General features: G+C 38.9%; 1 protein-coding gene across 1 annotated transcript; it reads right to left on the bottom strand.

Moving 5' to 3' along the window:
- Nucleotides 1-13,772: 13,772 nt before the first annotated feature.
- On the bottom strand, nucleotides 13,773-14,781 carry LOC100949920 (olfactory receptor 52E4). Its single transcript, XM_003781015.2, has one exon. It carries the CDS (start codon nucleotides 14,771-14,773, stop codon nucleotides 13,835-13,837), a length of 939 nt encoding a protein of 312 aa, XP_003781063.1. The 5' UTR covers nucleotides 14,774-14,781; the 3' UTR covers nucleotides 13,773-13,834.
- Between the last annotated feature and the right edge of the window lie 204 nt (nucleotides 14,782-14,985).

Genomic DNA, 14,985 nt, shown 5'->3' with positions numbered 1-14,985 from the left:
AAAATAAAATCATGGGGAGAACTCATGAGATCACAGGGTTTGCTCATTCTTTGTGGGATTCACCTGAAGTAAAGTGACCTGAGAGACTGGAAAGCTGGCTTTCATCCTTTTAGACTTTTTTTTACTACATGCTCTACCTACTGCAACCAAAAGAGAAGTTTCAACCACAAATTTTGTGAGTGATCAATGGCTGGCACATCCTCTATTCTGATGGTTTGAGGTTTCCACAAAGAGTGGGGCTTTTGTCTCTCCCCTTGAGGACTTGCAGTGGGCCTGGTGTGCCCAATCTAAGAGCTTTCTGCCCACCAGCATTTCCTAGAGATATACACTTGCTGGTTAGATATCCAGGTCAGATCCTATGCCCCCTAGACTCAAATGCATTACTGGGGGACCCAAGGGAAGTTGAGACTTAGGATACAAGAGAGGCCCTGTAGGTGGAATTGAGGGAGAATGTGGGAGTCCAAGATGTAGTAATCTTGCAGAATGCTCATCCCTTCCCATAGGAAAACCTTGCTATTAGGCTAGATTGGGTCCTCTGGAAGGGAAGATCCCAGCCTGGGGCACCATAGCAACCAGATGTGGTATTTTCTGGCACTTGTTTGCAATTGGACACTAGAGGGCAGGGAGCAAAGCTCACTCCTGAAAGCCAACTAGGGAATTGTAGCCCCATGCTCATGAACAGCATACTCAGTTTGGAGAGCCTGCCTTGACCCTCCTTTCAGAAGCTATACTTAGTGGCTGGAAAAATAACCTTGGAGCCCTGTTGATGTACAAAGTCAGGTGTTGATGGACTAGGAAGGGTCCTTTGGTGGGGGAGATCTCAGAACATGGTACCATCACAACCAAATGCAGTGCATTCAGACATGCATTTGCAATGAGATGCAAGAGGTGTGGAGATCACTTCTGACAGCAAGACAAGGAATTATGGCCCTTTCACCATGAGCAATCATTCCAGTTCAGAGAACCTGCCTCAGACCTCTTCCCAGAACCTCCCCCTAGGAACCGTAAGAACAACCTTTGGACGCTACCAAAACTTTTGCAAAGTTTTCCAGTCTTTCCCAGCCCAACAATGCCCAGACTCACTCCTCCACCCACCTCTGCTGTGCTGAAGAACAGGCAACCCCCTAAGAGCTGCAAGGACCATTCTAAAGCCTGGGGCATCCAAGTGCTCCTCCTCTGGGACAGAAAGTTATTAAAGGCACAAAAGAACATCTCTGTAATTAGCTCTTTCCTGAAAACATCAACCATTGAGGGGGAGAACAAGTGTATACCTCATTACAGCATCTACTGCCACCACAATCAAATAGGGAATGATTAATTCTTATTCATAAGCATCATCTACCATCTTGGAGATGAAGCTGGGGTCCCAGTATAATTCACACTTCTGGGAAGAGGTGAAGTTAACCAGTTAGAAGCAGTCCAAGGGGGGCACATCCTTTTAGGAGAGAAACAAAAGTTACAGGTAGCTTGATCTATACGGGGGCTTCCTCCTCCACTAAAGACCTCTAGGATAATTGGAGCACTGATCATAGTCTATTTAGAGGCATTCCACTAGAAAGCAGGTGCAGCAGAAATCTGGTGCTTGCTAATCCCAGGTTTCTGAAACTGATACCATTCTCATCACTCTAGTGCATAGGGCCAGGTGTGCTCAGGACCCAGCCACCCAGAAGTAGCTTTTGCCTCCTTCCCACTAGTCCAGGGAAAGAACAGATACTCCTCCATGTTGTGTCTTATGATGGGGGACCAATCATACCTCCTCCCCATTGTGGGAACTAAATGGAGGAGGAGATCTACCTGCCACAGACATCATCACTTGGGAAGCCTGGGGCAACTTGCTTGTGGGATCCATATGTAAAAGGAAACCCTTGGCTGACCAGTAGCTCCATTCCACCTATTCCTCTGGGCTTCTGAGAAAAACTGCTGCCTGTGAGACTAGACATCAGAATTTCTAACACTGGTGGAAGAGCCCCCAAATGAGTGGCTTTGCCCATGAAATTCCCAGGCAGTTCTGAAGCTCTTGCTGTTTCTGAGTCTGAGGTTCTATCCCTATAGATCCAGAACCTCACTTGTCCTACAACTTCACATCTGAGACTTCAGTGTTACACCTGGACCCTAACCCCACCACTGAGTCTCAACAACCACCATTGGGTCATTAGAACTTCCCCAAGGTCCAACACTTCATTTAGGAATCCCTAACACTGAGTAGCTATCACTCCTGAACTTAGTTTGAGAGATTCCTCAGCAAAGGATAACAGGTAACCTGTAATCCTATTAACCCAGAGCCAAGATTATAGGAAGCACATGAAAATAAACCAGCAAAAGAATGTTGACAAAATGAAAAGACAAAATAGTTCAATACTTCCAAAGGAACATAATGGTGCTATAGTTGTAGACTACACTCACAAGAAAATTCCCAAAATGACATAAATGGAATTTAGAATATGGATGTCAAATAGGAAAAAGGATTGAAAGAGAAAGTTGCAAACCCCAAAAAGAAGTCAAGAAATATTTCAGAAATCATTGAAAAAATTAAAAACTCAATAAAGAGCAAAAAAACATAAGAATATTATAGAACTTAAGGGAATAAAAGAATTTTTAGGGAATTTTAAAATACAGCAGAAACCTTCAATGATAGGCTAAACCCATGAGAAGAAAGAACCTTAGAACTTGGTAAAAAGGCTCTCAGGGTAATCTATTTATTCAAAGAGGCAGAGAAGAGTTTTAAGAAGCCTGAGTAATAACAAAGAGAAATATGGGACTATGTGAAGTGAACATTCGAATTATAGGTAATTCCTTAGGAAGAAGAAGAAAGAGATAAAAGCATGGAAACCTATTTGAGGAAAATTTCCCTGGTATCATCAGAAATTTATCCATACAGACACAAGATGGACTTTGAATACCAGAATGATTCATAGCAAATAGGCCATTTTCAAGAGATATAGTAATCAACCTGGCCAAAGATGAAATGAAGATGAAAATTTTGCAAGCAGCAAGATGAGAGCATCAAATAACCTACAAAGTAAAATCCACCTGGCTTACTGCATACTTCTCAGTAGAGACTTTACAAGCCATAAGGGACTGGGATCCCGTCTTCAATCAATTTAAACAGAAGAACTGCCAACCTAGAATTTTGTATCCTGCAAAACTGTTTCACAATCAGCTGATAGATTAAAGCTTTTCCAGAGAAGCAAACACTGAGGAAATTTTCTGAGATGAGGCCTGCCCAGAATGAAATACTCATCATGGCACTATTTACAAATCAGCACAAGTCACTCACTAGGGTGAAATCATCTAAACCTCCCTCCCCAAATTTGTAAATCTCATAAAACAATATAACAAGGTAAAACAAAGCAGTATGTTTGTTTTGTTTTGTACAGGTTCACCCCTGTAATACTAGCATTCTGAGAGGCTGAGATGGGTGGATTGCTTGAGCTCAGGAATTCAAGACCATCCTGAGCAAGAGGGAGACCCTCTTTGTACTAAAAATAGAAAAACTATTGTGCTTTGTGGTGGGAGCCTAAGTGCTGTGGTGGGAACTTGTAGTCCCAGTTGCTTGGGAGCCTGAGGTAAGAGGATCGCTTTGCCCAAGAGTTTGAGGTTGCTGTGAGCTATGATGACACCATGAGACTATACCCAGGGCTACTGAGACTCTGTCTCAAAAAAAGAAAAAAAAAAGAAAAGGTAAAGAAACTATCGACTTAAAACAAACTCTACATCAAACAGACAGATATTTATAGAACATTCTACCTCCCGTCCAACAGGATATATATTTTTCTCAGCTTCATGTAGGACATTTGCCAAGACTGATCATATCTTAACCACAAAACAAGTCTCAACAAGTACAAAAAGATCAAAATCAGACCAGGTAACTTCTCACACCACAACAGAATAAAACTAAAAATCAATCACAAAAGAAACACTCAAACCTATTCAAAATTATGGAAATTAAACAAGTTTAATGATTATTGGGGCAAGGATGAAATGAAGATGGAAATAAAAAAAATTGAACTGAAGGACAAAAGGATGCAACATATTAAAATCTAGGGGGGCACTGAAAAAGCATTTTTCATGGGAAAATTCATAGCCTTAACTATACACATCAAAAAGACAGAAAGATCACAAATTAACAACCTAATGTCACACTCCAAGAAACTAGAAACCAAATAACAAACCAACTGAAAGCCAGCAGAAGAAAAGAAGTAAGAGAAGTCAGAGCAGAATTAAATGAATTGGAAAACAACAATAACAACAACAAATAATTTAAAGGATTAACAAAACAAAAAGTTGGTCCTTTGAAAAAATAATCAACAGACAACTTGCTTGATTAAACAATAAAATAAAAGAAAGGACGCAAATAAACTCAATCAGAAATGAAAAGTTGACATCACAACTTATATCACAGAAATAAAAATCATCTTCTCTGAATAATATCCAAATCTCTACATACATAAAGAGACAGAGGAAATGGACAAGTTCCTGGAAACACACAACTTCCCAAAACTTAACCAGGAAGAAATAGAACTCTTGAATAGACCAATAACAGGGAGATAGTAACAGTAACAGTAATTAAAAAAACAAACAAAAAAACCCCCCAAATACAAAAATCCCTGTACCAAAGGATTCACAGCTAAGTTCTATTAGGCCTACAGGGAATACGTGGTACCCATAATGCAGAAATATTCCACAGCATAAAAAAGGAATGAATCTTCCTCAACTCATTCTATGAAGACAGTAACTCCTTGACATTGAAGCCAGGAAAGGACACAACAAAAAGAAAGAACTATAGACCAATATCCCTTATATAATAAATATACATGCAAAAATCTTCAAAAACATACTAGCAAACCAAATTCAACAGCACAATGAAGAAATAATCCACCACAACCAAGTAGCCTTCATCTCATGCAAGAATGATTCATAATATGTAAATCAACAAATGCGATGCACCACATAAACAATGGCAAAAAACAATCATAAGATCATCTCAATAAATGCAAAGGAAGCATTCAACAAAATTCAGCACCATTGTATGATAAAAATCTTCAACAAACTAGGCATAGAAGGAGGATATCTCAGAATTATAAAAGCCATATTTGACAAACCCATGGCCAGCAACATACTGAATAATTATCTCAATAAATGCAAAGAAAGCATTCAACAAAATTCAGCACCATTGTATGATAAAAATCTTCAACAAAACTAGTCATAGAAGGAGGATTTCTCAGAATTATAAAAGCCATATATGATGAACCCATGGCCAGCATCATACTGAATAGTCATACTGAATAGACTTCAGCATTCCCCTGAAGAACTAGAATGTGATGGATGGATGCTTATTGTCATCACTTCTACTGAACATCATGCTTGAATTCCTAGCCAGAGCAATAAAACAAGAGAGGGAAATTAAGGACATTAAAATTAGGAGAGGGAAGGTAAAACTGTCTCTCTTAATTGGAAATATGATTTTTTATCTAGGACCTCCAAAGATTCTACCAAAAGACTTATGGAATTAATGTGGCAATGTATTAGGCTACAAAATTAATTCTATATACTAACAGCAGTCACGAGTCAAATCAAAGACTCAAGACCACCATTCACAATAGCTACAAAGAAAATAAAATATCTAGGAACTTACTGAAATAAAAAGGTGAAAGATCTCTACAAGGAGAACCATGAAACTCTGGCGAAAGAAATCACAGAGGATACTAACAAGTGGAAAACCACATCATGCTCTTAGATAAGTAGAAACAACATTGTTAAAATGTCCATACTATGGCTCGGCACCTGTGGCTCAAGTGGCTAAGGCACCAGCCATGTACACCCAAGGTGGCAGGTTCGAATCCAGCCCAGGCCCGCCAAACAACGACAGCTGCAACCAAAAAAATAGCAGGTGTTGTGGTGGGAGCCTGTGGTCCCAGCTACTCGGGAGGCTGAGGCAGGAGACTCACTTGAGCCCAGGAGTTGGAGGTTGCTGTGAGCTGTAATGCCACGGCACTCTACCGAGGGGGACAACTGGAGGCTCCTGTCTCAAAAACAAAAACAAAAACAAAAAACTGTCCATACTACCCCAAATTATTTACAAATTCAAAGGAATCCCCACCTGTAGTAGCCTGTATAGCATATGGAAAGGAGAAGCAAGCTAGAAGCTCAGGACACTAAGTAATCATAAGAAACACCTTGGCTCTTATGATTACTAGATTAAGGGCCTGGGGAGGGATTTGGCTCTCCCATCTGAAAGCTTGTGAGATGAGAGCATTAGTGATTGGCAGTCTCTACACAAGTGGAGCCACGGTATTGCGTCTATATTAGGCTGGAGGAGAAGGCAGTCAGGAGCAAGCATGCTCATTCTTTCATGGACCTATTCTCTCTGACTCTGTCACTTCTCCTGCCTGCAAAGCACTTGCAAGACATCTCTCTGCTAAAGACTACTAAGACTTATTCTTCTAAGATTGCTTTTTTCCCTCAAAGACTATTTATCTCTCTCTCTCCCTTCAGCTAAAGCAAGCAGTCCTCAGGCATCTAAGAGCAATTGTTCCTGAGCTAGGTAGGAAGGTGGTCCACATCTGGAACACAGCTAGATAAGCTGGAGGCCAGACACGTGGTGGTCCCAGGCCCCATAAGTGGCACCCAGACGGGACAGTGGACAGTCACGGACACCCATCAAATTGCCAATGTCATGTCTCAGAGATCTAAAAAAAAAAAAAAAATTCTATGCTTTGTTTGGAATCAGAAAAGAACTGGAATAAATAGCCAAAGCAATCTTAAGTAAAAAGAACAAATGGGGAGACATTACATTACCAAACTTCAAACAAGCTTTCTACAAGCTTATAGAAACCCAAACTGCATAGTGTTGGCACAAAAAAATGTATACACTGACCCATAGAATAAAACAGAGAACACAGATCTGAAACCATCTACTTAAATTCAACTGATCTTTAGCAAAATAGGAGATAATTTACACTGGGGTAAAGAATCCCTATTCAATACATGGTTCTGGGAAAATTGGATAGACACATGCAAAAAAATAAAAGAGAACCACCATTTCTCACCACTCACAAACATTAATTCAATACGGATAAAATAAATATACCTAATGCATGAAACACTAAGAATTATGTAGGAAAATGTAGGAAAAACTCCTATAGATATCAGCCTAGGTAGAAAATTTATGGCTAAGGCTTGAATGGAAATCATGACATCAAAAATTTATAAGGGCTTTTGGCTAAATCAAGATGCTCTGCACAGCTAAGTAAACAATCAACAGAGCAAATAGCCTGCACAATGCAAGAAAATATTTGCAAACTACACATCTGATAAAGTGATAATATCCAGAATTTACAAAGAACTGAAGTAAATCAGCAAGGATTAAACAAACAACTCTATTAAAAATTGGGCAAAAGACACGGACAGAAGGGTCTGAAAAGAAAAAGAACAATGGCAATAAGGATATGAAGAAATACTCAGTCTCGCTAAGCCTCAGGAAAATGCAAAGTATAATCACAATGAGATATCACCTTACTCCAGTTAGAGTGGCTTTGAGAGGGAGGGAAGGAGAGGGGAGAGGTTGGGTGGAGGGAGGGTGATTGGTGGGATCACGCCTATAGTTCATCTTATAAGGGTACATGTGAAATTTAGTAGGGGTAGAATATAAATGTCTTGACACAATAACTAAGAAAGCGACATGAAGGCTATGTTAACCAGTTTGATGAAAATAATTCAAATTGTTTATAAAAACAGCACACTGTACCCCATGACTGCATTAACGTACACAGCTATGATTTAATTAAAAAAAATTAGCATTACTCTTTGAAATAAATGATAACTAATTTTCTAAAAAAGAAATTCTAAAAACAGGCTTGGCACCTGTAGCTCAAGTGGCTAGAGCACCAGCCACATACACTGGAACTGGTGGGTTCGAATCCAGCCCAGGCCCACCAAACAACAATGACAACTACAACCAAAAAATGGCCAGGTGTTGTGGCAGGCGCCTGTGGTCCCAGATACTTCGGAGGCTGAGGCAAGAGAATTGCTTAAGCCCAAGAGTATGAGGTTGCTGTGAGCTGTGATGCCACAGCACTCTACCCAGGGTGACAGCTTGAGACTCTGTCTCAAAAAAAAAAAATCTAAAAACAATAGATGCTAGCATGAATGCAGAGAGAAAGGAACACTTATCCACTGTGGGTGGGATTACAAATCATTATAGCCTTTATGAAAAACACTATGGAAATTCCTCAAAGAACTTAAAGCTAAAAGTAAACACATCATTTGATCCAGTAATACCACTCCTGGATATTTTACTCAAAGGAAAAGAAGACTTCATCAAAAAGAGATTTATACTGGAATGTTTATTGCAGCAGAATTTATTTATTTATTGCAGCAAAGATGTAGAATTAACCCAAGTGCCCATCCAGATTTATACTGGAATGTTTATTGCAGCAAAGATGTGGAATTAACCCAAGTGCCCATCAATTCACGAGTGGATTAATAAAATATGGTAATTGTATAACATGGAGTACTTCTCAGGCATTAAAAAGATGAATTGATACCTTTTGCAACAATTTGGATGGAACTGGAGACAGTTCTTTCACGTGAAGTATAGCAAGAATGAAGAAACAAATACTACATGTACTCACTATTAAACTGTAAGTCATCCATGAGCACACATGTGCACAGAGGGAAGTAACACTCAGTGGAAATCAAGCATGGAGGAAAGGGGAAGTTGGCAGGGTCAAAAACCTGTCTAATGGGTACAATGAACACTATTTGGATGACAGCCTCATCTATAGCCAAGACCTTGTGGCTTCACTTCACTGTGACCATATATAGTCATCTTAATTTAAGGGGCCTGGCTTATGTGCCCAACTATGTTTTCTATGTTGCCAGTAAGCAGCCTTTCCTTTTCCTGTAGATTCCTCTCTTTAAGTGTAATTTTACCTTATACAATAATATATGGTGCAGAATAAAAGACATTATAAACAGATGGTCCTCAATTTATGGTGGGGTTATGCCCCTATAAATCAATCACACATTGAAATTGTGTCTTCTATTTTGAAGCCATTATGCCTGGACAGCACAATGATTGATGCATCATCTAAGTAATGGTATGATAAGATTTAAATACATATAAATTAAAACTGGAAATGTAAGAGGCAGAAGATTTATTTTGTTCTGAAAACTCATGGATTTTCAGTTTACAAAGGGCCTACTTGGGTATCACTATCACCTCATCATAAGTGGAGGAGAGTGTCAAATGTTTTTCAGTTTTTGGCCGGGGCCAGGTGTGAACCTGCTACCTCCGGTATATGGGGCACCCCACTCCTTGAGCCACAGGCACAATGGGTATGTTTTTGAAGCATTGTGATGTCAAAAATATTGTTATGTCAAACCATTGTAAGTCGGGGACCATCTCTCTGTGTATGTATGTATAGATACACATGCAAACATATTTATTTATATATAAATTTACTTGTCTTATTATTTTGTGACAGGCAGCTTTGTTTTTGAATTCTAATTTCTTAAAGTTTTTGAACTTCAAATATATTTCAAAAAGGCTAACTTTATAGTTTTTAGGTAATCATAATACATACTCCACAAAAGAATATTTTTAAAAAATGGCCAATAAGGACTGAAAAATATGATCAATGTTATTAGTTATTATGGAAACAAATATTAAAACCACAATGAGATACTGAGCCTTACTAGAAGAACCAAGTTGAAAAGACTGAAAATTCCAAATATTGGTGAGAATGTGGAGCAACTGGGATTGTCATACTTTATTTGTAACAGTGTCAACAGGGAAATCGCTTTAGAAAACTGTTGAGATTTTTTTTGAAAGTTGGTACCAGGAAAATGGAAAATTCTGGGATTTTTCTAAGATTTTGGGAACCAGGATACTATCAAGCCTCTGATGATGTGGAAAGTTAGATATTAGTCATGTAGAGGCTGAAAGTAAAATTGTTTGGAGAATCTTTCTGAGGGTGTGTGGTGTGTAGGGTCACTGGGGGTCACTCACTGTTTGAGCACTTTGACTAAGAAATGCATTACAAAGTTCACTGACCTCTGTGATATACAGTATGGTTATTTATCAATGAAGATTCAGGGTTCTAGGTAACCACTTATATATTTGGTTGTTGTACAGTCACTGCACATAGAAATTCTTTATGGTGTCCATGGAACTTGTTCTTTTGGTTCAGTTCCATAAACTGTGAGGTGATGTTTTTTTTGTTGACAAAATAAGCCAGTGATGATCATTTCATTTCTCCTGTCACAAATAGAAAGGACCAACATTCTTCTTATTAACAATGCCATGGCTTTACAGAGCAATATAGATCATGTTGCCTATTACATTTTGAAATTTCATTTAATGTCAATTATATCATCGCCTAGGAAGCTGTATCATCCATTGTGTTGCCTATGTATAACGGCATCAACAACTCTCTCACAGTTCTTTTTGTGCTTTGTTGGTAATGTCAACGTATATCAAGCATAACCAGCACATTCTTGAAAAAGTGAATTATATTTTTTTCTGTTTATATTTATCATTTGGAACTTTATAGCATAAATGTAGAAAAATGTATCTTCCAGCAATTTGAATGATACTGACCCTAATGATTGCATTTCTAGAAGGTGATTCTTCCAATGCTGATTGCATTGCCTTCTTTCAACAAAGTCCTTGACGTATGGGTTATTCTCATGTGGGTAGGGTGCTAAGAATGTCCCCATCTCATCCAGAATTATTTAACACTTACAAAGAAGAGCATGATAAAGCTGTGTCACTTGGAGGTAAAACAGAGCGTAGATTGAAAGTGCCTGTTGGCATTGCAGAGTTATGGTCCTAAAAAGCTTTTGGAGTATATACGTGTAGCCACTTTTGTGGGAATGCCTGACAAGTGGTGTGGAACCTTCACAGCAGACAGGATGATGACTCTGGGTACCAGAGCCAGGGATATAGAGTAATTAGGTACTTAAAGTAGGTAAAGAGTGTCTGCTGCTCCCAGTGCCACCCTTGGGTTCTGTAGATAGAAGGCAGCAGAAGGGTTGACCACACGGTTGAGGAGGTTTATAGCACTGGCACGTGGCTGAAGCCCATGGTTCACTAGTGGACCACTGGTAGAACAAGAACTGAATCCATCCTGTATTTGACATGAGAATCATGACTAATCAGCATGTGACCATCCATTTTGTGGCTTTACCTTGTGTGATTTCATGAAATAAAATCATGCTTTCCAGAGTGAGTTTTATCTACTCACTAAGCTACTGCCACTCTCTTGAAACAAGACTACAGCCATGGGATCCCAGGACAACCCCATAAATGTGGATCACAGAGCTCCCTGGGACGGATGGTTGATTCTATAAGCTGGTGGGTATAAGAAGAAGAGAGTCACAGAGTTCTCTGAAGAGGAGAATTGGGACCACATATGTTTTGTCCAGGCTCAGGACACCTTGCCTAGATAGTATTGCTATCCCCAGGAGGTCTTATTCAACAGAAGTAGACTTAGAAAATTTTGAGAAAGCTTCTCCAAAGTATAGAGGTCCGCCAAAAAGGGGACTCAGGACAGAGACTCAGCTCAGCCAGTCTAAGTGTGTTATTGCTGTTTGATTATGAATCATTTTAGGGCCACATTACAGTATTTCAACCTACACTGTGAACACATTAAGCTTGTATTGAATTGTTCACACTCACTTGAATGTATTTAACCAGAAAATTGCTTTATACATGTCATGGAGTTCTTCATATCACTTAGAGAAGGAAAAACTTTGTTTTTATTTAGCATGTTTTTATACAGTACAGACATTGATAATCAGAATGCTGGTTAGTGCTTGGCATTCATTACTGTGGGCTACAGTGGTAGAGGCTGTACCAATTTAAATAATTCTTTATTACTATTCTACTTTCACCTGCACTCAGAGTTTCTGGAGTTCCCCCTTTCTTACTACCAGCACCAATCCTAGGCCATTCATTCTCTTTCTTACTTTTTTAGATATTCTCACTTGGGATCCATGTTGAACTTCACATATATACATAAGCTATATATAAAATATCTTATACTCAAATATTCTACAGGAGTTAAGAATGTGTAGTCAAAAAGATTTATCTGAGTGATTTTCCTTCTCTTGTTACATAAAAATGATGCTAACGGTGGGTATATTTTATGCACACAACTACCTGCCTTTCTTTGGATCTTAGGTTTATTTTTTAAATTTGTAAGATAAAGGGGATAGATTGGTTTCAATGTATTTTCACCTTAAATATATGACAAAGAAACTGTAAAAAAAAAAAAAAACAAATCATAACCCATGTACACAAAAAAGACTTAAAGAAATTCCCTAAGTTACTTTAGGATGCAGGAATTATGCTTAGCCAGTGTCAAACTTCAGACTAAGGGCTGCTCAGATTAATAGAAACTGAACATGCAATATTGCTGTTATATATGCTCCCATTTTCTTAACATCTTTCCCTGTGTACTTTTGACTATTTTGCATATTGTCATCCACATTTGCACAGTGGTTCCAAATTGGAGGACATGAAGGAGAGTTCTCCTGATTTCTAAGGAAAAATTCTCTGGTCAGTCACAAATTTCAGTTCAGGGCCCTTTTGTCTCATTTTAAAACAAACCACATTCTCCACCCATATCTGGAGTTTGGGAATGGGACTAAATATTGAGACATTGTACAATCAATAAATTATACTGAGGCACATATCAAGTCTGGTTTTGTGCTTAAATGAATGAACTTGATATTTAAGTTTTATGAAGTCCTGTATATGTGAAGAGAAACTGTAAGACAGGATTCCGTTGGAATTCAATACAGGTCACATACAAGTATTCATATCTAAAATGACTTTTCACCAGGCACAATCTATAATCACCTATAATCTATGCTCACACCTATAATTCTAGCACTTTGGGAGACTGAGGCAGGTGAATTGCTTGAGTTTAGGAGTTCAAGACCAGCCTGAGTAAGAGACAGATCCTGTCTCTACTAAAAGTAGACAAACTAGCTGGGCATTGTAGCGGGCACCTGTAGTCCCAGTTACTGGGAAGCTGAGGCAAAAGGATCACTTAAGCCCAAGAATTTGAGGTTGCTGTATGCTATGATGCCACAGTACCTTACCCAGGGCAACAGAGTGAGACTATGTCTCAAAAAAAAAAAAATGACTTTACTTCAAGTGAGAAAGTACTGTCATATTTCTTTCATGCTCACACTGTAGTCTCTAATATTCCTCCATTCACAGACTGAGTTTATTGGGAAAAGAAAGAAGAAAGGGAGAGAAAAAGTATAGCAATCTGAAAGAAGAATGGGCGTAAAAGGGACAGTCAGAACAAGACTGAGAGAACATTAAACTAATGATTCAAGGATTCCAGAGAAGGAAGAAAAAAACTGGGATTACTGCAAAAGAATAGAGGCTATGGAACAGGACATGTTCTAATTTGGACACTACCACTGGATTATACATTACTTTTTTTATCTATAAAATAAGATTATTTGATCTGAGATCTTCAGAATCTAAACTTTCCTACAGACAAGACATACTCATATAAAGAAATGGGTACAGTTCTCACCCTTCTTTGCAAGTGATTCTACTTCAAAATCACTGTCAGCTTCAGGATAGTTGCTTTTTCCAGTAGTCTCTAACCTTGTCCAGGTATATGGAAGAGGATGAGGGAGATGGATGGCAAAGGTAGCTTTACATTATTTGTTAGCCTTGAACCACTTCCAGTCAAAATGAAGAGTCTGGCAAACATAGCCTACTGTTACAGAAGTTTAAAGATAGTGCTCAGATGGTTATAATTCAGGTTGCATATAAATATATTTATCCCAATTTTGCACAGAATTATTCTTTCTGTATAAAAACCTTCACAACATGCTCTCGGATCTGCTTAGTCCTGACTCCATAAATGACAGGGTTAAGAGCAGGTGGGACGACCACATATAAATTAGCCAAAAGAATATGGATGTAGTGGGGAATGTTTCGGCCAAAACGGTGAGTCATAAAAGAAAAAAATGCTGGTGTATAAAAGCACAGCATGACACAGACATGGGAACCACAGGTATTGAAGGCTTTGAGTCGAGCATCTTGAGAAGGAAGACGAAAAACAGCTCGAAGGATAAGCACGTAAGAAGTGGCAATCAGGATCACATCCACAATAATATTAGAAATTACCATGAGCCCATAGATTATGTTGACCTTGATGGGTGCACAGGCCAACCGGGCAAGACCCATGTGCTCACAGTACGTGTGAGGGATGATATTATGCCCACAGAAAGGCAGCCGCAGAATAAGAAAGACAAATGGGGTTACAAGGATTAAATTTCTTCCAACAACAATGGAAGCTAGGATACTGATGGTTTTATTAGTAAGGATCATGGTATATTGGAGAGGATTGCAGATTGCAACAAAGCGATCATAAGCCATGGCTACCAATAGAACAGTCTCCATGCCCGTAAACATGTGAATGAAGAACATCTGAATAAGACAGCCCTCAAAGCTGATCTCTCTGAGTTTGAACCAGAAGATGCCTAGCATTTTGGGGATAGTGGATGTGGACAGACCCAGATCAATCATAGACAACATGGCCAGGAAGTAGAACATGGGCTGGTGGAGACTATGTTCAGCCTTGATTACATACAGAATAGTGACATTCCCCACAAGGGCAATCAGGTACACAATACAGAATGGGAAAGCGATCCAGATATGTAAAGTTTCCAATCCTGGTATTCCTAGCAAGAGAAAGAAAGGGGGATGGAACTGGGTATAATTGATTGAAGACATTCTCCCAGGAAGTGATGTTGAAAGTGGGATCTCACTTTCTTAAAGATCTTCTCTTTTCAAGGCCCTGGAGAGATGAAAAGAATCTAATCAGTATACTGGAGGTGATATTTGTGAGTGGTTACTTTATAAACATTAAAAATTCCCTTCTTTCCAAATGGTAATTGAGGAAGTCTCTTGACACAGGACATTGTTCTAAGATCCATCATAGACAA

Source organism: Otolemur garnettii, unplaced genomic scaffold, assembly GCF_000181295.1.
Source record: "Otolemur garnettii isolate 467f Iridium unplaced genomic scaffold, OtoGar3 scaffold00001, whole genome shotgun sequence".
Classification (NCBI taxonomy): domain Eukaryota; kingdom Metazoa; phylum Chordata; class Mammalia; order Primates; family Galagidae; genus Otolemur; species Otolemur garnettii.
This window is presented reverse-complemented; position numbering and strand designations above follow the sequence as displayed.